Raw genomic sequence first — 21,472 nt, 5'->3', positions numbered from 1 at the left:
AAAACGTCACAGATTACCCATCATGCCTGGCTGTCAGAGCAGAAGAACCTGTGGGTGTTCCTCAATGTCGAGTACGCTTGCTTGGTAGCACATGTCTGCCGAGCATCTTGCTTCAGAAGCGAGTCAAGAATACTTCCTGGCATTCGGAAAACAAAGAGTGGAACACGCTAGCAAGTGTGCAGGTGTGCGTCATATGAGAGGCCCCGCCTCTTACATCTTCCGCCACAGATTTGGGGAAATTGGTCCGTGCGCAAAGCATTGTGGGGATTTTAAGACCGCGAAGTCTACTCATGTGCAGCCTCGATATTTCTCTAAACGGAGTACGCCGGGCTCGGTAGATTTCCAAGTATGCTGGAGATTGGAACAGTACTTCGGCGGCACTCGATGACGTAGTATGCTTGAAATAGTGGCTCTGAAGCAGCTTTACTCGCGATTGAGAAACACCCCGAATGTGCGCTCACAGAGCATGCACCCCTTAAGCACCGCCTCCAGTCTTTAAGCCCCGCCCCCCGAGCTCCCACTCTCGGCTCAGTAGAATGAATGGAGAGAGAAAATAAATTTAGATTCGGCTTTTAGTGCATTTTACAACTTTAATGACCGAATGATTCTAATAAGGGCTATAAAATAGTTCATACTGGCTAGTTTATTTAGTTTAATAAAAAGTATCCGCTGATTTACAGACGTCTCTTTCCCCATTAGTCAATGGGAAAAAGTTGTTTTGGGCCGGGTGACGTCACGGACTGATACGAAAGTTGGAGGGCCAATCACAACCTTGTTAAGCCACTGGGACTACAACATGGATGTTTAATAAGAACGAGGGACTACTGTAAACTCATCTAGAGACTCTGCACCGTGCTCTGATGCTGTTGCTTTATGAACGGGGACAACAGAGAAACATATTCTCCGGTCCACATTAATACAAATGATCCCAATACGTATGATTGTATGAAAAGATCTTCAAATCAATACAAATGTATTTATTGTATGCAGCGCATGCACTGATCTGATGCTTCTTGACATGAGAGCCACATGGGACACATCCAATATTCACGCTCAAAATGTCCCCCCCCAATATATAGCCTAACTGATATAATTTTTTTTAAATAAAATTGCTATTCTATGGCTTTTTTATTTTGGCAATTTGAATACTTGAAAATCTTTATTTTCTTCACCAAAATGATATATTCTTTTCATATGTAAATTGGTTCCGCCTTTGTTTGTTTATGCATACCTTTATTTTGTACCCGGGGGTGTATTTCGCTGTCGCACGTCCGAGTCCAGCTCCAGTTAGCGTTGATGCTCCAAGCAGGTCAGTCATGTTTTAATTTGCCCTCCATCAGTTCTGGTATCTTTTCTAGTTAGCCCTAAAGTAATCCATATTATTTTATTTCGTAATGGTAATGTTAATGAACCCTCCGATTTAGCTTCTTTGTGTAAATAACTTGTAGTTCTGATGTTAAAACCGAACTTTTCAGGAATAGTAACTAGGGGAGTGATTTGTAAAATATCCATAAAGAAAAAGTCAATCTGTTTACAGTTCTGTTTCATATGGTGTTGAGAGATGTATCCATAGATCTCTCATGTTGCTCTCAAAGTGCACCAGATTGATGCTTTAAACTTCAACATTCAACTTTTTTTTTTTTGCATGGGGTTTAACAGGTTTTAAAGTATCCCATGTGTTAGTGCATTTTTATATATTTTCCTTTAGAATGGCAGGAAATTAGTAAGGCAAGGCAAGGCAAGTTTATTTATATAGCACCTTTCAACACAAGGCAATTCAAAGTGCTTTACAAAAATGGAAGACATTAAGAAAATGGCATTTAAAATCAGTCATTAAAAATAAAAGATAATGAAATAAACATATACAAAAGTATTAACATTTTGATTTCATTTTTGGTCCCCCCCAATGTTGACTCCATGGTTACGGCCTTGGACTCACTCCTCAGTTTATACCGTGTTCTGTTTCAATGAATGCATCATTCAGTTACAAATATGTGATATATCTGAACAACTAAGTGGTCAAAAATTATTTCATTCATTTATTGGAAACATTTTCGTGATCGCTTTTTTCGTTTTACATTTTCATTTATTGTCATTTCCATCCAGTCAGTCATTAAGTGCTATTTAACATGTTAATGTGCTACATATCCACACAAACAAACAAAGTGTGCAATCCAATGAATGTTAATCTAACTGGGTTTTGATAGATAACATATCTCTTTTTCTTCTCTGAATTATTTTATTTCTATTGTGCACTCTAATCAATATTAATCCAACTATTGTTCGATACATTGTGTATCATGACAGTCTCCACCAACTGGCCAAATATCTGGTTCTGCCTGTGAACATGTGCACCGCTAAGGGCCTAAAACCAATGTCGAGTGCCGTGCTCCTAGGCCATTTGAAATCAGTGTCAAGTCCAGGGGCACAGCAGCTATCGTTGAATGGGTGTGTATTTGTTTGGCATCATTTGGCATTACACGTTTTGGACTGAATGCTGCATACGTGTCATACAAGCAGTAGTAACTGTTGTTAAAGTACTGTGCTGTCTTCTCCACCTATGTCTTTTTTTAGATGTGTCTTCATGGTCACACTGTATGGAAATGGAGTTCCCAGCCCGCTTTAAAGTATGGGATGCTGGTTGGGGACTTCATGTTGGCCAGTAACATACTGCTCTCTGGCAACAACTATGCCAAGATTTCACTACTTTTCCGGTTCATGAAAATGGGGATGGTGGAGAGGTCCTCCTTCTTCAGAATCCAGGACTCCTACTGTGTGGACAGTATAAAGGACTTCTGGAACGAGAAGAGGGCCAAACTCATCACCCAGCTTCACCCTAAAGGGCCTGTTGTGATCTTGGGTATGTTTGAGAAACACACACTATAGCACAAACTATACACCATGGTATATAACTGTATTTGTTCCCCAGAAGCAGTATTAGCAGGGCAGATGCATGGGGATTCAAAGACCAAACACAACCAAAATAATTTAAAAGAAAGTTCAGTAAAGACCTAAAAAATAATTGTGTGAAAGTAGAAATATAATGCAATCAAATGTGCACAAAATGTCAGTACTTCTTTTATTGGGGTTGAGCTTCATTTAGACTCTTCATGTTGAGTGTGAGCCTATTCCAGGCAACTTTAGCTTTTGAATAGATGTGAATCAACTCAAACATATCCAGGGTATGTTGAACTGGATCCTCAGTTGCGATGGACAACGGGCCACAGTTGGGACATCCCGGGTTTAAGTCATTCAACTATGAATACATATATTAAAGGTGGAGTAGGTAATTCACTTCAGATACACTTTTTGTTATATTCCATGGAATGCTCTTAACATTCCCAATGAATACATTAAATGCTTTGACAATAAATTGCATTGCAGCGGGAGAAAACGCTTGCCTCGGGGAGGGAGAAAAAAAGCCACAGCGGAGAATAAACAGAAGGGTAACCATGGTAACTATGGGTGGGAAGTCTTCTTCGCTGCTTTTGTGGCAGACTACAGCGCCACTTACAGGCCTGGCATGTGTACTACAGCGTCTCCAGCGCTTTCGAGCAGCAATGGCCGGCCGTGGCCCAAGCCCACATTCCCCTGATAGGTGGAGAGTTGGCCCAATAGCCGTAGCGCCACCGTCCTGACGTCAGGACAGTGTTCAAATCTGGATCAGTTTTTATCAGATCTGTTGCAGCCCCTTTTTTAGAGATTTGGGTATGGAGGAAAATAGAGAGGGTTGTGTTTTCTGACACTTGGTGAGTTCCCTGGAACACATATTCATGTATCAAAGACGTACAAAAGTGCATTTTGCATGATAGGTCCCCTTTTAAATAAAAATATATATATCTGAAAACCTTTAAAAAATAAATGACTGTTTTATTCACAACAGAACCCACTGAAAACTCACACATACACACACGTCCTCATATATTTGTATTTTATTTATTTGTTTCTCTGTGCAGCACTAACAGGCTTTATAGGGCTTTTAAATAACGCTGTATTGTATTTTTATATGTTATGACCTGCTCAAAATGGCGGCACGGACAAGACGTTTGTAAACAGGAAGCGGGACACCCGTTGCGCATGCGCAGTGTGTCTCCCGTGCTCCCTGTAAAGATGTCTGAGCGGCGGGGAGGGAGAGAGCGAAGGAACAGAAACAAGAGGACAGAACCACAGACTCTGCGCTACTTAAACAAGCAAGGTAAGCACCGGCAGCCCCGCAGAGACACTCTCCAGGTACCGACATGCGGCGGAAGGTGTCCTCTCTCTGAGGAGCTTGACTCCCGGTCCGTAGAGCGGCTTAAGTCTGTAGAAAAACATTAAAAACACGGAGCGGGAGCGCTGCGCTGTGGCAGGGGCGTGTCCGCCATCTTGTGAGAGAAGTGGCGCCCAAACAGCAGCTGTCGCTCCGCGCGCGGGCCGCAGTTAATGTACTAAACGGAGAGAAATACAGGCAGCATTATCCCTAGTCCGGGTTTTTAAATTAATATAGCCCGGTTCGGCCCGCTGTGGACCGGCTGTGAGCGCGTCTGAGACCGAGTGTTGAGCCCGGAGAGCAGCCGCAGCTTTGTGTTTACTCCCCCTCCCTCTTTTACTCCCCCCTTCTTCTCCTCCGTGTTTGTTTGGAAAGCTGCTCTGCGCATGCGCGTAGTCGGAGCGCTCAATCCTGCGTATGAGAGCAAAACAAGAAGCTTTATGATCAAATAAATAACACCCATAAAGCTCTGATTCAACACTTGATACACACTGAGTGTTAACTGGGCTTTGTATCGACATTTTGATTTCTGTGATCAGATTGAATCTAAATATCATTCAGTTTACCGCCACATTCACACGGTCTGACACCGTCACTACAGTACACTATTACATACTGTAGTTCATTCATAGAGTAATGTAGTATATTCCTGTTTCCTTTAGATGTTTATCTCTCTTTTGGGTTTGATTCTGTGTGTTTACAGTTCCTGTGCAATGCCTGTTAACCTGCTGCTTAAGCACATCATTCTCAGAGCTGGAAAGTAACCATGTAGCCTAAGTTTAAGTACACGTCTAAGCTACTTGTACTTAACTTGAGTATTTTAATTTGTTTCTACTGTGTACTTATACTCCACTACATGTATTTAATACCTTTAGTTACTTCACAGATGTGGATGAATGATGTGAAATATAACCAAGTGTTAAATCAGACTTTAGTTCCACCTGGAGTAAATCCACAAGCTACCCTGCAGTATACAAAGTCATTCAAACTAGCTGCACCTTTACCAGCTTTGAGAACACTTTCATGATCAATCATTATAAAACATATCATATATATTATTCTGAAATGGACCAATCTGCACAATCACTACTTTTACTGTCGCTACTTTCACTATATTTTGATGAGAATACTTTTCTACTTTTACTTGAGGAACATTTTGAATGCAGGACTTTTACTGTAACAGAGTATTCCTACACTCTGGTACTTCTACTTTTACTCAAGTACAAGATCTGAGTACTTCTACTTTTACTCAAGTACAAGATCTGAATACTTCTACTTTTACTCAAGTACAAGATCACAAGCTCGGCTGCTCGACCAAGCCAGCATCCTCGCGATTGAGAAACGGCCTGTGTTTCATTTTGAAAGTTAAACTGTCTCTTCCTCTCCGCAGGTCGATGACGTCATTCTGAAGAGGAGCTGAAATGTCCAATGACAGCCAGGGATCTGTGAAGGGGGAGGCGGCCACAAGTGCCTCTCCCTCTGACTCTGCCTCCTCTCAGGCTCCGCCCCTTTCTCCGACCAAACCACCTGAGCTGCCAGGTAACCTGTCTGTCTCTCTCTCTGACCTGTCTCTCTCTCTGACCTGTCTCTCTAACCTGTCTCTCTAACTGTACCTGTCCCTCTCTCTCTCTCTAACCTATCTGTCTCTCTGTACCCGTCTCTCTCTCTCTCTCTCTCTCTCTCTCTCTGTGCCTCACCTGTCTCTCTGACCTGTCTCTCTCTCTCTGTGCCTCACCTGTCTCTCTGACCTGTCTCTCTCTCTCTAACCTCTCTGACCTGTCTCTCTGACCTCTCTCACCTGTCTCTCTCTCTCTGACCTGTCTCTCGCTCTCTGACCTGTCTCTCTCTCTCTACAGATGAACTGGTGCAGGCAGGCTGGTCTAAGTGTTGGTCTCGGAGGGAGAACCGTCCGTATTATTTCAACAGATTCACCAATCAGAGTCTGTGGGAGGTGCCGGTGCTGGGTCAGCATGACGTCATTGTGAGTCACTTTTACTTTAAGATTCAAGGCTTTTATTGTCATTCGTACATAGCTACAGTGTAGATATATCAATGAACATAAAATACTTTAAATAGTGCAAGTAAATACAAATAAAATATAATAGAATAGTGCAAGAAGAGTCTATATACAAGTCATTGGAATATGATATATTGAATAAATAATTTGTAAGTTGCAAACAGATGAATGTTATGGATGTTCTTTCAAAAGTTCAGGGGTTTAACAGTCTGGTTTAACAACAACAACAACAACAGCAACAACAACAACAGGAAGTTAGTCTCAACACTCAATAGGTTTGATTATATTCAGCTCTTTAGTCATCATACATCATATCATATATTAATTGAGCAATGTTCCTGATAAATAATCGTGGGTTTGAGGCATTTGTTCTCTTTGTATATACAATCAGTACAGACCCCCATCTCATTTGTATGTATATATGTTGCTTTCCATCTCTGAATGACAAACACTGGTTATGCATTGTCGAAATGCAATAAAAAGGTTTTTGATCAGACATCATTCATCATCAATCATTAAGGCCACGTTTACACGGAGACGAAAACGAGCCGAATTCGATATAAAAAAGTCTTCCGTCCACACGGTATCGGCTCAATAAACGTGTCCGTCCACACGAGACCGCTGGAGGTGCTGTAGTACATATGCCGGGCCTGTAAGTGGTACTTCTTCCACAAAATACTCCAAAAGCAGCGAATAAGACCTCCCGAGCATGGTTGCCATGGTTGCCTGGTTGCCCTTCTGGTTATTCTCCGCGGTGGACTTAGCAACATGTAGTTCATGTAATTCTCCATGTCCACTTGTTGCTGATGGTTGTGGTCGAGGAGCTGTAGATGTTGCACTAACATCTGTATCATGGTCAGTAGCGTCTGGAGCACGAACGCAACCCTGTGATCCGCCATTGTTGTTGTTGTTGTTGGCGAAACACATCAGCAATGACGCGGGCGGGGGTGAGCAGCAGAGGTGGGGCTATGACGTCATCGTTATCAGGAAATGATCGTATAGGCCGTACACACGGAGCCGTTTGGCCTCCCAGAGAGTTTCGTCCGCAGATCTACCCACCTTGGGTGCCGTTATCGTTATCCGCGTTTCCGTGTCGGCCTCGTCCATACGATAGAGAACTGTAGCAGATACAACCCGTTTCGTCTCTGTGTAAACGTGGCCGAAGAGATTTAGCAGATATTCAGAAAATGCAAAAGGTGTCATCAAAGGGATATTTAATGAAAGTCTGTCTGTCTGTCTGTCTGTCTGTCTGTCTGTCTGTCTGTCTGTCTGTCTGTCTGTCTGTCTGTCTGTCTGTCTGTCTGTCTGCCTGTCTGCCTGCCTGTCTGTCTGTCTGTCTGTCTGTCTGCCTGTCTGCCTGCCTGTCTGTCTGTCTGCAGTCTGATCCTTTAGGTCTGAATGCGGCGCCTGCAGAGGGGGGGGACAGTAACCTCGGTAACGGCCAGAGGAAGAGGAGGAACTCTGAGGAGCAGGGGGCGGGGCCTAACAGCATCAAAAGACCCAAGGTACCAACATCATGACGACATTAGATACTAAAATAAAGAAAATATAAATATCATCTTTTTTTCCAAATAAATTGTCTTTGTAATCTATTTGATGAAACTCCTTGAATCCAGATCACTCCTCCATTGAGATTCAAGAATAATTGTGTTGATTACATAAAATACTCACTGTTTTCACGCATACATCTAAATATATCTAATATGTATATATGACCTAAATATGTATATATATTCATTTTAATTCATTTCTTATTTTATAGTTACTTAACTGTATATCATTTCATTTTTATCTTGATCTGTAATTGTATTAATCTCTAATCTGTGCTGTTTTTCATTCTCACCCTGTTGCTATTCAACTACTGACTTTCCCCACAGGGATTAACAAAGGTCCATCTGATCAGATCAGATCTGATCTGATCTGATCTGATCTGATCTGATCTGATCTGATCAGATCTGATCTGATCAGATCTGATCTGATCAGATCAGATCAGATCTAATCAGATAAAATAAGATCTGATCAGATCTTATCTTATCTGATCTGATCTGATCTGATCAGATCTTTGATTCTCTGTGGACTATTTTCATCCAGAAGCCCAAATAAAACCTTGCAAGGTGTAAAGCGGTGCCCAAACAACTACTATCAGCAAATTCTGAAAGTATAATGGAATACGGCCAACAAATGAAACTTGTGCTTTTCTGATATTGTACTTCTTAAATATAAATGTAAACATATATTACACAGTAGTATTCAGTAGCCCACTTTTCAAATCAATTCAGTCAATTAAAGTTGGAAACATTTTCTAACAAATCTAAGTTGAAAAAAGCCCAATAACTTATTCACACAACAAGCTTGAAATAAACCTTCATATTTCTCCTTATTATAATCAATCTGAGCTTCTGTTTTAAGGGATGAGCTGCCAACACTCACAGCATCATTGACATTTGATTGATTTTGCTAACTTATAACTGAACTTACGAGACGATAAACCTCACCTCAGTGCCCCCCCCCCCCCCCCCCCCCGGTGTAAATGTAAAAATCACTGTTGACCCTGTGTTATTCCCAGGTGGAGCCCACCACTCCCATCTCTCCCAGCACCCCCGGGCTGAAACCCTGGAGCTCCGCTCCCGAGGACAAACAGGTCCCGCCGGCCACGCCCACAACTCCAAGCCCCGCCCCCGCTCCATACAGACCAGCTGTGTGAGTCCACGCTCCTCCATTACACATCCAATCATTGCATTTTATTTGTTGTAATTGACTTTTTATTGGCATTGCGTGTGAAACATTGCCACAGCATGAATGCCATCAATCTGTTCATAGTTCTTTTCAGCAATATCCACATGACACAAAAAACACAGATGAGAAAGACATAATGAAAATAAAACAATGACCAATTAGGGAGTAGACACTTCTTCACAGCCGAGTTCTGGATCTGTGGAAACAAAGTCCGGCCTTTCATTTGTTTTTTAATAACAAACGTATTTTGGATGGTGGATGTAAAAAGATATTCTTTTATATTTGTCTTGTAAAATATGACATACAACGTAAAATAATTAATTATATATTGTATTTGATACTGCTTCAGTTTGTACATTATCATAATTCTCTTGTTTCATTTCATTTTGTATTTTTTGTATTATTGCTTTATACGTTCTAAATAAATCAAATCAAATTTTGGAGATTTAACGTTGTTGTTGTTTGTTTTAAAGGATCTACTGGGATCTGGATGTTCAGACCAATGCTGTGATCAGAGAGCACCCCCCCGCCAACCACCTGCACCCCCACCCTGAGATCGAGCTGCAGAGAGCCCAGCTGGTCACCAAACTCCGTCAACACTACCACGAGCTGTGCCACCAGAGAGAAGGTACACACACACACACACACACACACACACACAGACACACTCACACACACTAACTCTCACCCTAACAGGTCCCAGGACAAGACTAACAAGTCCCTAGTCAATACCAGCATGTGCCATGTCAAGTCCAAGGTCAAGACCAACTAATTCAAGAAGTGTCAGGGTTAGAGTTTGTCCAATGTCAGGACCAAGAATGCTTACAAGGAAGTCTTACGTCAAGTCCCAGGTCAGGACCAACTGATCTAAAGAGTCCTCACCTGGGATTCGTTGGACTCCACGTGGGACTAACTCTAACCCTGAAACGTCTTAGTTGGTCCTGACCTGGGACTTCATGTGAGACTGAACCCATATCTTGTTATTCTTTACCTGGGATTTGTTGGACTATACAGCAGTCCATTTGTTGGTCTTTACCTGGGACTTGTAAGAGTTCTGGGTCCTGACATTGGACTAATTCTAACCCTAACAGTTCCCAAGTCAAGACTAAGAAATCCCAAGTCAATAGAAGTCCATATTCCAGGTCAAGACCAACTAATTCAAGAAGTGTCAGGGTTAGAGTTTGTCCAAGGTCAGGACAAAAAAAGCGTACAAGTCCTGGGGTTAGTCTCACGTCAAGTCTCAGGTCAGGACCAACTGATCTAAGATATGTTAGGGTTAGAGTTTGTCCCACGTGAAGACCACCACATCCCAGATGAGATCTAAGAACTCTTTAGAGCAGTTGGTCCTAACCTGGGACTTGACCTAAGACTTACCCCAGGACTTGTAGGAGTTCTTGGTCCTGACCTGGGATTCGTTGGACTCCACGTGGGACTAACTCTAACCCTGAAACTTCTTAGATGGTCCTGACCTGGGACTTGATGTGAGACTGACCCCAGAACTTGTTATTCTTTACCTGGGATTTGTTGGACTATACAGCAGTCCATTTGTTGTCCTTACCTGGGACTTGACATAGGGGCTTGTTGGTCCTGACATTGGGGCTTGTTGGTCCTGACATTGGACTAACTCTAACAGCTCCCAGGTCAAGACTAACAAGTCCCAATGTCAAGACCAGCGTGTACCATGTCAAGTCCAAGGTCAGGACCAACTAATCCAAGAAGTGTCAGGGCGAGAGTTTGTCCAATGTCAGGACCAAGAACGCTTACAAGTCCTGGGGTTAGTCTCACATCAAGTCCCAGGTCAGGACCAACTGATCTAAAGAGTGAAAGAGTTCTAACTGACCTGGGACTTGATGTGAGACTGACCCCAAAACTTGTTATTCTTTACCTGGGATTTGTTGGACTATACAGCAATCCATTTGTCAGTCTTTACCTGGGACTTGACCTGGGACTTGACCTGGGACTTGTTGGTCCTGACATTGGACTAACCCTAACCCTAAGAGGTCCCAGGTCAAGACTAACAAGTCCAAAGTCAATACCAGCAAGTCCCAATGTCAAGTTCCAGGTCAAGTCCCAGGTCAGGACCATCTAATCCAAGAAGTGTCAGGGTCGGAGTTTGTCCCACGTGAAGACCAACAAATCCCAGGTCAGGACCAAGAACTCTTGCAAGTCCTGGGGTTAGTCTTTCGTCAAGTCCCAGGTCAGGACAAACTGATCTAAAGAGTGAAAGAGTTCTTAGTCCTCACCTGGGATTTGTTAGACTCCACGTGGGACAAACTCCAACCCTGACACTTCGTAGATGAGTTGGTCTTGAACTGGAACTTGACATTGGGACTTGTTAGTCTCTACCTGGGACTTGACATTGGGACTTGTTAGTCTTTACCTGGGTCTTGACCTACCCCAGGACCTGATAGTGTTTCCCTGAGATTTGTCCGTGAACAGGGTTCTAAGTCTTTGTCTGTGTTCAGGTATCGACCCGCCCAGAGAGTCGTTTAACCGCTGGCTGCTGGAGAGGAAAGTGATCGACAAAGGTCAGGACACTTTCCTGCCGAGTGACTGCGACCCGGTCATCTCGCCCTCCATGTTCAGAGAGGTCATGAACGACATTCCCATCAGGTACCCGTCTGTCCGTCTGGACCCAAAGTGTGTCTCCTTAAACCCGCCTCTCTGTTCTAACGTTGATGATGTATTTCATGTGTGTGTCTCAGGTTGGCCCGTATTAAATACAAAGAGGAGGCCCGGAAGCTTCTGTTTAAATACGCTGAAGCCGCCAAGAAGATGATCGACTCCAGGTAGGTCACCATCAGAGGAGGGAGTACAAATACTCTGATTCTGTACTTAAGTAGATTGTTCTGGTATCAGTACTTTTACCAAACAGGCTGGTGACTTTAGTTTGAATCTGCATATGGTATCGTGATCATTATTATTTAGAGTCGTCACATGCCTATTTCAATCTTAATGTCATACACGAAACACAATCAGTGTATCCATCCTTTCCTGGTCTCCTCTAAAGAAGATCGACCAATGAGAACTCGGCTCTTTTCCCACCATTCTGTTTATGTCTGCTTTGACCTCTGACCTCTGACCTGCAGGAATGCCAGTCCGGAGAGCAGGAAGGTGGTGAAGTGGAACGCTGAAGACACCATGAGCTGGCTGCGCCGAGATCACTCCGCCAGCAAGGAGGACTACATGGTGAGCAGTTGGTGGTCATTGACGAAGACCCCCCCTTTTTTCTTTCCATGAATGACTCCTCGATGCACATTCCCCCGCTTATCACGTATTCATAACCTCTGAAATGTCCGAATGGAGTATTCAACTAAGCCCTGTAATAACCTCTAATAATTAGTCCTTAACTTAAAACAAAAGAACAGCCACTAGAGGGCAGACGTGTCCTATCCTGCAGAACCTCTTTGGAGCCCCGGTGCATTGTTCACATTGAAACCATGTAGTCTATTACAGCTCATATGTAATGACAAGTCTCTCAGCTCCTCAGTCGCTCTAAGAGATTTCTCTGTGCAGTGTTTCTCAAAAATATCCTGTTTTGAAGTGACGGTGTTTGGTTTGGAAATCACATTTGAGCTAGCTTGTGACCACGGCTCTGTTGGATTTTGTTTGCAGCAACTAAATCATGTTTTTCTGGACAGATGAAGTGAAATTGGACAGTTTCTCAGGGCTCACCTGACCCTCTCTCAGGGCTCACCTGACCCTCTCTCAGGGCTCACCTGACCCTCTCTCAGGGCTCACCTGACCCTCTCTCAGGGCTCACCTGACCCTCTCTCAGGGCTCACCTGACCCTCTCTCAGGGCTCACCTGACCCTCTCTCAGGGCTCACCTGACTCTCTCTCAGGGCTCACCTGACCCTCTCTCAGGGCTCACCTGACCCTCTCTCAGGGCTCACCTGACCCTCTCTCAGGGCTCACCTGACCCTCTCTCAGGGCTCACCTGACCCTCTCTCAGGGCACACCTGACCCTCTCTCAGGGCTCACCTGACTCTCTCTCAGGGCTCACCTGACCCTCTCTCAGGGCTCACCTGACCCTCTCTCAGAGCTCACCTGACCCTCTCTCAGGGCTCACCTGACTCTCTCTCAGGGCTCACCTGACCCTCTCTCAGGGCTCACCTGACCCTCTCTCAGGGCTCACCTGACCCTCTCTCAGGGCTCACCTGACCCTCTCTCAGGGCTCACCTGACCCTCTCTCACGGGACACAGTGGTTGAGAAACAGTGATGTAATGTTCTTCCTGTGTGTAGGACCGTCTGGAGCACCTGAGGAAACAATGCGGCCCTCACCTCACCGCCGTCGCCAAGGACTCAGTGGAGGGAATCTGCTCCAAGATCTACCAGCTGTCTGTGGAGTACAGCCGCAGACTGAGGAGCATTCACCTGGCTCTGCTGCCAGACCCCCCCACAGGTACACACACACACACACACACACACACACACACACACACACACACACACACACTCACCTGGCTCTGCTGCCAGACCCCCCCCACAGGTACTCACACACGCACGCACACACACACACACACTCACCTGGCTCTGCTGCCAGACCCCCCCACAGGTACACACACACACACACACACACACACACACACACACACACACACACACTCACCTGGCTCTGCTGCCAGACCCCCCCACAGGTACACACACACACACACACACACACACACACACACACACACACACTCACCTGGCTCTGCTGTCAGACCCCCCCACAGGTACACACACACACACACACACACACACACACACACACTCACCTGGCTCTGCTGCCAGACCCCCCCACAGGTACACACACACACACACACACACACACACACTCACCTGGCTCTGCTGTCAGACCCCCCCACAGGTACTCACACACGCACGCACACACACACACACACTCACCTGGCTCTGCTGCCAGACCCCCCCACAGGTACACACACACACACCTAAGCCTGCTCCTGGACCCCCCCACTTATAACACAGAGTCACACATATGCATATACACAAACCTGAGTCCCCCCCACATGTAGCCGTTTGCTTTGTGTGTGTGTGTTCTAAGTGTGTGTCTCTCTGTGTGTTCAGAGGCCAGTGGTTCCCCCCCCCAGCAGAGGTTGGTGTACTGCTTCCCGGTGCGTCTGGCCCCCCCCCTCGCCGCCCCTCCCCCGCGTGGAGCTGCACTTTGAGAACGACGTGGCCTGCCTGCGCTTCAAAGGGGAGATGGTGAAGGTCAACAGAGGTCACTTCAGCAAACTGGTGAGTAACCACGGCAACTTGTAGCAGTACTGACATCACCACGGCAACATGTAGCAGTACTGACATCACCACGGCAACATGTAGGGGTACTGACCCCCCCCCTGTCTGTCTCTCAGGAGCTGTTGTACAGGTACAGCTGCATCGATGACCCTCGCTTTGAGAAGTTCCTGACCAGAGTCTGGTGCCTCCTGAAGAGATACCAGGTCAGCTGACTGTGTTAACCAATCCCTGAGCTCCCCTGACAGCCTATGTTTGGTAGAGGAGGGCTTAACGAAGTGTGTGTGTTTCAGGTGTTGTTTGGCAGCGGTGCTAATGAGGGCAGCGGCCTGCAGGGGGCGCTGCCGGTTCCCGTGTTCGAGGCGCTGATGCGACAGTTTGGAGTTTCTTTCGAGTGTTTCGCCTCGCCGCTCAACTGCTACTTCAAACAGTTCAGCTCCGCCTTCCCCGACACCGACGGATACTTCGGATCCAGAGGGTGAGACCCGCAGTGTGTGGTGTTACAGTAATTACTGTCCCCAGTATATTGCAGTATTTGTAACCCTCTGTGTGTTTTCAGGCCGTTCCTGTCTTTCTGTCCGGTCAGCGGCTCCTTTGAAGCCAACCCTCCCTTCTGTGAAGAGCTGATGGACGCCATGGTGACCCACTTTGAGGTTCGTCCAGTTACTGTTTAATACCTGACAGGTGTAGCACAGGTGGGTGGTCTTAAACCGGGCTGTACTGGGTCTTAAACCGGGCTGTACTGGTTCTTAAACCGGGCTGTACTGGGTCTTAAACCGGGCTGTACTGGTTCTTAAACCGGGCTGTACTGGTTCTTAAACCGGGCTGTACTGCGGTCTTAAACCGGGCTGTACTGGGTCTTAAACCGGGCTGTACTGGTTCTTAAACCGGGCTGTACTGCGGTCTTAAACCGGGCTGTACTGGTTCTTAAACCGGGCTGTACTGCGGTCTTAAACCGGGCTGTACTGGGTCTTAAACCGGGCTGTACTGGTTCTTAAACCGGGCTGTACTGGGTCTTAAACCGGGCTGTACTGCGGTCTTAAACCGGGCTGTACTGGGTCTTAAACCGGGCTGTACTGGGTCTTAAACCGGGCTGTACTGGGTCTTAAACCGGGCTGTACTGGGTCTCTGGTCCCTCTAGGGTCTGCTGGAGAAGTCCTCTGAGCCGCTGTCCTTCATCGTCTTCGTTCCTGAGTGGCGCGACCCCGTGACCCCGGCTCTGACCCGGATGGAGGCCAGTCGGTTCCTCCGGCACCAGATGACCGTCACAGCGTTCGAACACGAGTACCGGTCCGGCAGCCAGCACATCTGCAAGAGGTATTGATGCTATTACATGTAGATTCAAGATTCAAAGGTGTTATCAGATGCTCAGCAGCTCCAGAGTAGACATTCTTCTGACCTGAGCTCCTCCAACAAGGCAACATATATCAGTGATGCTAATTAGTCGCTTTTTTAACGCTGATTTGGGTGACTTGTGTAATTCGTGGAGAACCGAAGAGTTTTCGTTTTCGTTTTGGGGGTGGGGTCAGTCCGACTGACGGACAACTTCTCACTTCAAAAAAGAAGAAGAAATCTAGACCGCAAAATAATTATACAAGCGAGTGCCTGTTTTTCCTGATCAAGGACAGGTTCCTTGAACACAACACGAGCGTAACGTGTCTTCACGTGGTATATGTCTCGTCTGAAAGGAGTGTAGACTAGAGTGCTGACGGAGAGCACCGGAACGCCGCTCCAGCTCTTCAAATATTGCAGGACCCATAAGGAGCCGTACACATGCCGCAGTGTTTGCGTGGCTGTGTCTTTAGTTGTAAGCACAGTGGAGATCTGTTGTTATTAGCATCTGGTTAGCTAGCTATGCTAACGAATTTAAAGAGCTTCTCTACAACCAGGTGGAAGAGAGCTCTCTCCTGAGAGGCTCAAATAACCTCAGCTCAGTGAGGTTAAGGCACACCTTGATATGATCATTATAGTTATTAATGAGACATTAGAGACTAAATGAAAAACAGGTATAAAATACTATGACAGAAACAAAAAAGTTGTTAATAACAAGAATACAGTTTAAAAAGGGAGTCATTTGTAAAATATCCAAAAATAAAATCTGCTTCCAGTTCTGTTTCATATGTTGAGAGATGTTTCCATAGATCTCCTAATGTTGCTCTCAAAGTGCACCAGATTGATGCTTTCAACTTCAATATTTAAAAAAAAATCTTCCCGGGAGAGCATGCCCCCCGGACCCCCTAGAGGAGGTGAGGACCCCCCTAGAGGAGGTTAGGTCCCCCCTAGAGGAGGTTAGGTCCCCCCCCCACTTAAATCATGTCCACATGGATAGGAAACTAAATACATTTGCACACATCTTGTGTCCATATCTTTCTGTTGTGGTGGTCCTGCCACACCGTGCACGTGCATGCCACACCGTGCACGTGCATGCCACACCGTGCACGTGCATGCCACACCGTGCACGTGCATGCATCGAGTCATGGTGAGATATCTGGATTCAGAGGTTGCTTCTTCTTTGCTCAGCATGAAAGAAAGGCCAAATGAATGGGCTGTGATTTTAGTTTTTTTAAGCAGAGGTTGAGTTCAATCATTTGTACGGCCCTCGGAGGATGCTGTAAAAATGTAAAGGAAAAAGGTTCCCCACCCCTGCTGTAGATAATAATGAAGACCCTTGATTTGTAACTTAACATCTTTGTCTCCTATTGATCTGAGTACATGATAAAGAATAGCCAGTTCATTGAAGCGTTACAGCAGGCCTTTGTCAGGTGGGATGTTACGCTGGGTTTTTCTGCTTCCAATAGTTTTCTCTTTTTTCACCATACGTGTGTTTGCATCCCTGATATATAATATAATACAAAAAAACAAAATAAAGAATAGTGCAAGAAGTCTATATACATGTAAATAGATGTACTACTCCTACTACTACGTTACTCTGTGTATCTGTGTACTTTCAGAGATGAGATATACTACATTCCTCTGTATCTGTGTACTAATTACTGTGTTTCTGTGTACTTTCAGAGATGAGATGTACTACATTCCTCTGTATCTGTGTACTAATTACTGTGTTTCTGTGTACTTTCAGGGATGAGATGTACTACCGGGCGGTCCATGGTACTGCAGTTATTTTCCTCCAGAACGACGCTGGTTTTTCTAAGTGGGCTCCGACCCCTGAGCGCCTGGCCGAGCTCACGGCGGCGTACCAGCCCTCCCCCTCCTGCCCCCCCCCCCATGTCCTCTCCTGGCCCCGCCTCCACAGAGAAAGACTCCGCCCCTAAGCCTGCTGATAGGCCGCAGAGTGCTGTGATGTCACCAGGTAGCCATGATGACAACAACAACAACAACGGCAACAACACGAACAGCAGCAGCAGCAGCAGCGGCAGCAGTCCTGTAGAAAAAGTGGCCGCTGTGTAAACAAAATGACCCCGCCTCCATAGAGAAAGACTCCGCCCCTAAGCCTGCTGATAGGCCGCAGAGTGCTGTGATGTCACCAGGTAGCCATGATGACAACAACAGCAACAACACGAACAGCAGCAGCGGCGGCAGCGGTCCTGTAGAAAAAGTGGCCGGCGTGTAAAAAAGTGTCTCCTTTTCACCCGTGTACAGTTTTCTGTTTTTCATTGTTTGTTTTGATCGTCGTCTCTTCAGATTGTCCCTCACCAGCACCTGTAGCATTTGTCCACATACCCACAATGCCATTCTGCAGCCGCCAGCAGCTCTTCTGATTGGTCGAAGATCTGACATCACGTCGCCTGGAGCGTATGTTCATGTCCAGGTGGTGGCTTAGCCAACAAGCAGCCAATGAGATGTCGGAGCTCCAGCAATAAAAACATTCTCACTCAGCTGTGATGTGATTGGTCCCCCCCCACCGACAGACAGGGCTTGGTGATTGGTTGAAAAAAAGGCAGCTATAGTTTCTATTGGACTCTTCTTCAAGCCCTGCCTCCCTGGGAAGGCCTGGCCAATCGGTGCACATCTCTCAGAGGTGGTGCATTGTGGGACATGGAGTCAGAGCAGGTTCCCGACGTTAGGTCGTTAACGGGAAGGCGGCAGAATAATGAAAGTGAGAGAACAGACGGGACTCGAACCGTCAGAGAGGACAGACGGGACTTGAACCGGTCAGAGAGGACAGACGGGACTCGAACCGGTCAGAGAGAACAGACGGGACTCGAACCGGTCAGAGAGGACAGACGTCTTTTTTTAACTTGTGTTTCAGAGTCATGAGAAGTGAACTAGACAGGACTCTTTAATCACAACATAAACACAGCTTTCTTCCCCGTACCGCTCTAAATATTCACTTTTAGGTGCTGTTGCACTGCACACAATGACATCACATTGTTATTACACAATGACATCACATTGTTATTACACAATGAACTGAAAGGACAAATTAAAGACAATTTCAATTCATCTTTCTCTCAACGGTTACCTTTTTACTTTTCTGGAACCACCCTTAATTTAGTGCTTCATATTGTACAACATGAAGTCCTCTGGTTGGCAGACTCACACTGTCTTCTGATTGGCCCACTGTCTCCGGGCGCTGTCCTCTGATTGGCTGACGGTCTCCGGGCTGTTTCCGGGGGACTTTCACAGCGCGCTGTCCTCTGATTGGCTGACTGTGTTCAGAAACTGTCCTCTGATTGGCTGACGGTCTCCGGGCTGTTTCTGGGGGACTTTCACAGGGCGCTTTCCTCTGATTGGCTGACTGTCTCCGGGCTGTTTCCGGGGGACTTTCACAGGGCGCTGTCCTCTGATTGGCTGACTGTGTTCAGAAACTGTCCTCTGATTGGCTGACTGTGTTCAGAAACTGTCCTCTGATTGGCTGACTGTGTTCAGAAACTATCCTCTGATTGGCTGCCTGACTCCGGGCTCTCTCCTCTGATTGGGTCCCTGTCTCTGGGAGCTGTCCTCTGATTGGCTGACTGTAGATACTGTACAGTTAAACTGATATGAAGTCTGTTGATATTTTGCTCATCTGCTGTTAAATTGATTGAAAAAACAAATGTAATTGTTCTTTTTTTATTTGATTTAATTTAACATTTTTAAAAAGAGATGGAAAAGTGTTGATACAGTCTATGATAGTTTGTTTTAAACTAAACCAAAGTGTTATTAAAAAAATCTATATGACCTTGTATGTAAAAGTAGAAGTGTGTATGCGCCAATCTAACAGCATTATTTTTATAACTCTCCGCCCGTCTCTCTGTTTTTATGCTATGTCGTTATTTGGGTTTTTGTTGTGCATGAAACCTTTTGGACAAAATCATCCTGAATGTTTCTCAGACGGTGTTTGCCGCTGCGCCAACAACACATGAGCTGGAAACCAGATGTAATCCCCATCGTGATACAGCAGAGGTTCTAAAGGGTAGCCACATGCTGTATGTCCTAACCACTGATGTCTTCTCTGAGCACGCTGTGTTTCTAGAGACATGTTACTGACCTGGTTTTATCTTTACAATGAAATGGACTTTGATGCTTTGATGTTTTAAATGGTTGTGTTGATGAAGACATCGTGGTTGGTTATTACATATTGCATGTGTTATTACAATGTAATCAAATAAAATGCAACTCCCACATTTTTCATCAACCTTGTTGTTGCTGTTATTAGTGTTCCAGATATATTTGTTTTGTTTGTAAACATTTGAGAATTATTTTATTCTGTCCGACCTGTCTCTCTCTCTCTCACCTGTCCTCTCTCTCTCTCTCTCTCACCTCTCTCTCCTCACCTGTCTCTCTCTCTCTCACCTGTCCCTCTCTCTCTCTCTCTCACCTGTCTCTCTCTCACCTGTCTCTCTCTCTCTCACCTGCTCTCTCTCTCTCCTCTCTCCTCTACCTCGTCTCCTCTCTCACCTGTCTCTTTCCTCTCTCACCTCTCTCACTCGTCACCTGTCCCCTCTCGTCCTCTCTCTCCTCACCTCTCTCTCCTCACCTTTTCTCTCTATCCTCTCCCCACCTGTCTCTCTCTCTCTCTCGATCACCCTCTCTCATCCCTCACCTGTCTCTCTCTCTCTCTCTCTCCTCCACCTGTGTCTCTCTCTCTCCTCACCTCTCTCTCCTCACCTGTCTCTCTCTCTCTCCTCACCTGTCTCTCTCTCTCTCACCTCTCTCTCCTCACCTGTCTCTCTCTCACCTGTCTCTCTCTCTCTCTCCTGTCTCTCTCCACCTGTCTCTCTCTCTCTCCTCACCTCTCTCTCCTCACCTGTCTCTCTCTCACCTCTCTCTCCTCACCTGTCTCTCTCTCTCTCCCCACCTGTCTCTCTCTCACCTGTCTCTCCTCCTCTCCTGTCTCTCTCTCTCTCTCTCCTGTCTCTCTCTCTCACCTGTCTCTCTCTCTCCCTGTCTCTCTCTCTCACCTCTCACCTGTCTCTCTCTCTCCCTGTCTCTCTCTCTCACCTCTCACCTGTCTCTCTCTCTCCCTGTCTCTCTCTCTCACCTCTCACCTGTCTCTCTCTCCTCACCTCTCTCTCCTCACCTGTCTCTCTCTCTCACCTCTCACCTGTCTCTCTCTCCTCACCTCTCTCTCCTCACCTGTCTCTCTCTCACCTCCCACATTTTATATCTTTTGCAATATGTAATGTTTTGTTGTGTGTTTGCAACCTGTGTTACATAAACGTTTTTTATCGCGCCGCAGAGAATCTAAAAAATGTTTCTTCTACTTTTAGAGTTTTCTGTTAAGGAGCAGTCCGACATGTTGGGATGTTCCCTGTAAATCTGGATTATTATGTTTAAACTATTTGAAGCTGGCATTTCCCCCTGCTTCCAGTCGTTGTGCTAAGCTAGGCTAACGTTGGACGAGTCCTTTAATGTTTGGTGAAAGAACACTTTGGTAAAGCTGCATTACAGGAGATGTTTTATTGTAATGAATTCATCCTGAGATCTGTATCTGATAAAAGTCTCTCCCTTTGGACAAAACATGTCGTGTCTCGTGATTACAAAAATATTACATTATTTTTCAAGTTAAGACCTGTATCAATAAGTTCAATACAAATATTTCTTATTTTAGGGTTTGTATTCAATAGATTATTTAATTATGAAAACAAAATATCCCAAAATATATTTACCTCCTCCGAGAAAGATGCATTTGTCTTTTCTTTTTGAATTTTAAATTAGACGCCATGTTTGTAGTCCTTTCAGTCCGTCCAGCATCATTTCCCAGCAGCCACCTCTCACAGGAAGGGAGAACTACTAGTCTGAAATCAATCTGAATTATTCTGTTTTTACTGTCAGGAATATTATATTTA

The 21,472-nt window shown here is 45.5% G+C and overlaps 1 protein-coding gene across 1 annotated transcript; it reads left to right on the top strand.

Annotated features, from left to right (window-relative positions):
- Positions 1 to 3,960: 3,960 nt before the first annotated feature.
- pcif1 (PDX1 C-terminal inhibiting factor 1) lies at positions 3,961 to 19,818 on the top strand. The gene is given in 17 exon segments (XM_034151668.1): positions 3,961 to 4,190; positions 5,640 to 5,788; positions 6,106 to 6,230; positions 7,646 to 7,771; positions 8,833 to 8,966; positions 9,476 to 9,630; positions 11,468 to 11,615; positions 11,708 to 11,791; positions 12,092 to 12,191; positions 13,248 to 13,407; positions 14,073 to 14,131; positions 14,133 to 14,243; positions 14,360 to 14,446; positions 14,534 to 14,718; positions 14,800 to 14,893; positions 15,382 to 15,557; positions 17,320 to 19,818. Coding segments are annotated over 16 exon segments (2,055 nt in total). The 5' UTR covers positions 3,961 to 4,190; positions 5,640 to 5,670; the 3' UTR covers positions 17,513 to 19,818.
- Positions 19,819 to 21,472: the final 1,654 nt, after the last annotated feature.

The sequence above is a fragment of the Trematomus bernacchii genome, unplaced genomic scaffold (genome assembly GCF_902827165.1).
Source record: "Trematomus bernacchii unplaced genomic scaffold, fTreBer1.1, whole genome shotgun sequence".
NCBI lineage: Eukaryota > Metazoa > Chordata > Actinopteri > Perciformes > Nototheniidae > Trematomus > Trematomus bernacchii.
Note: the sequence above shows the minus strand (reverse complement) of the source record. Positions and strands in the feature narration are given on the sequence as shown.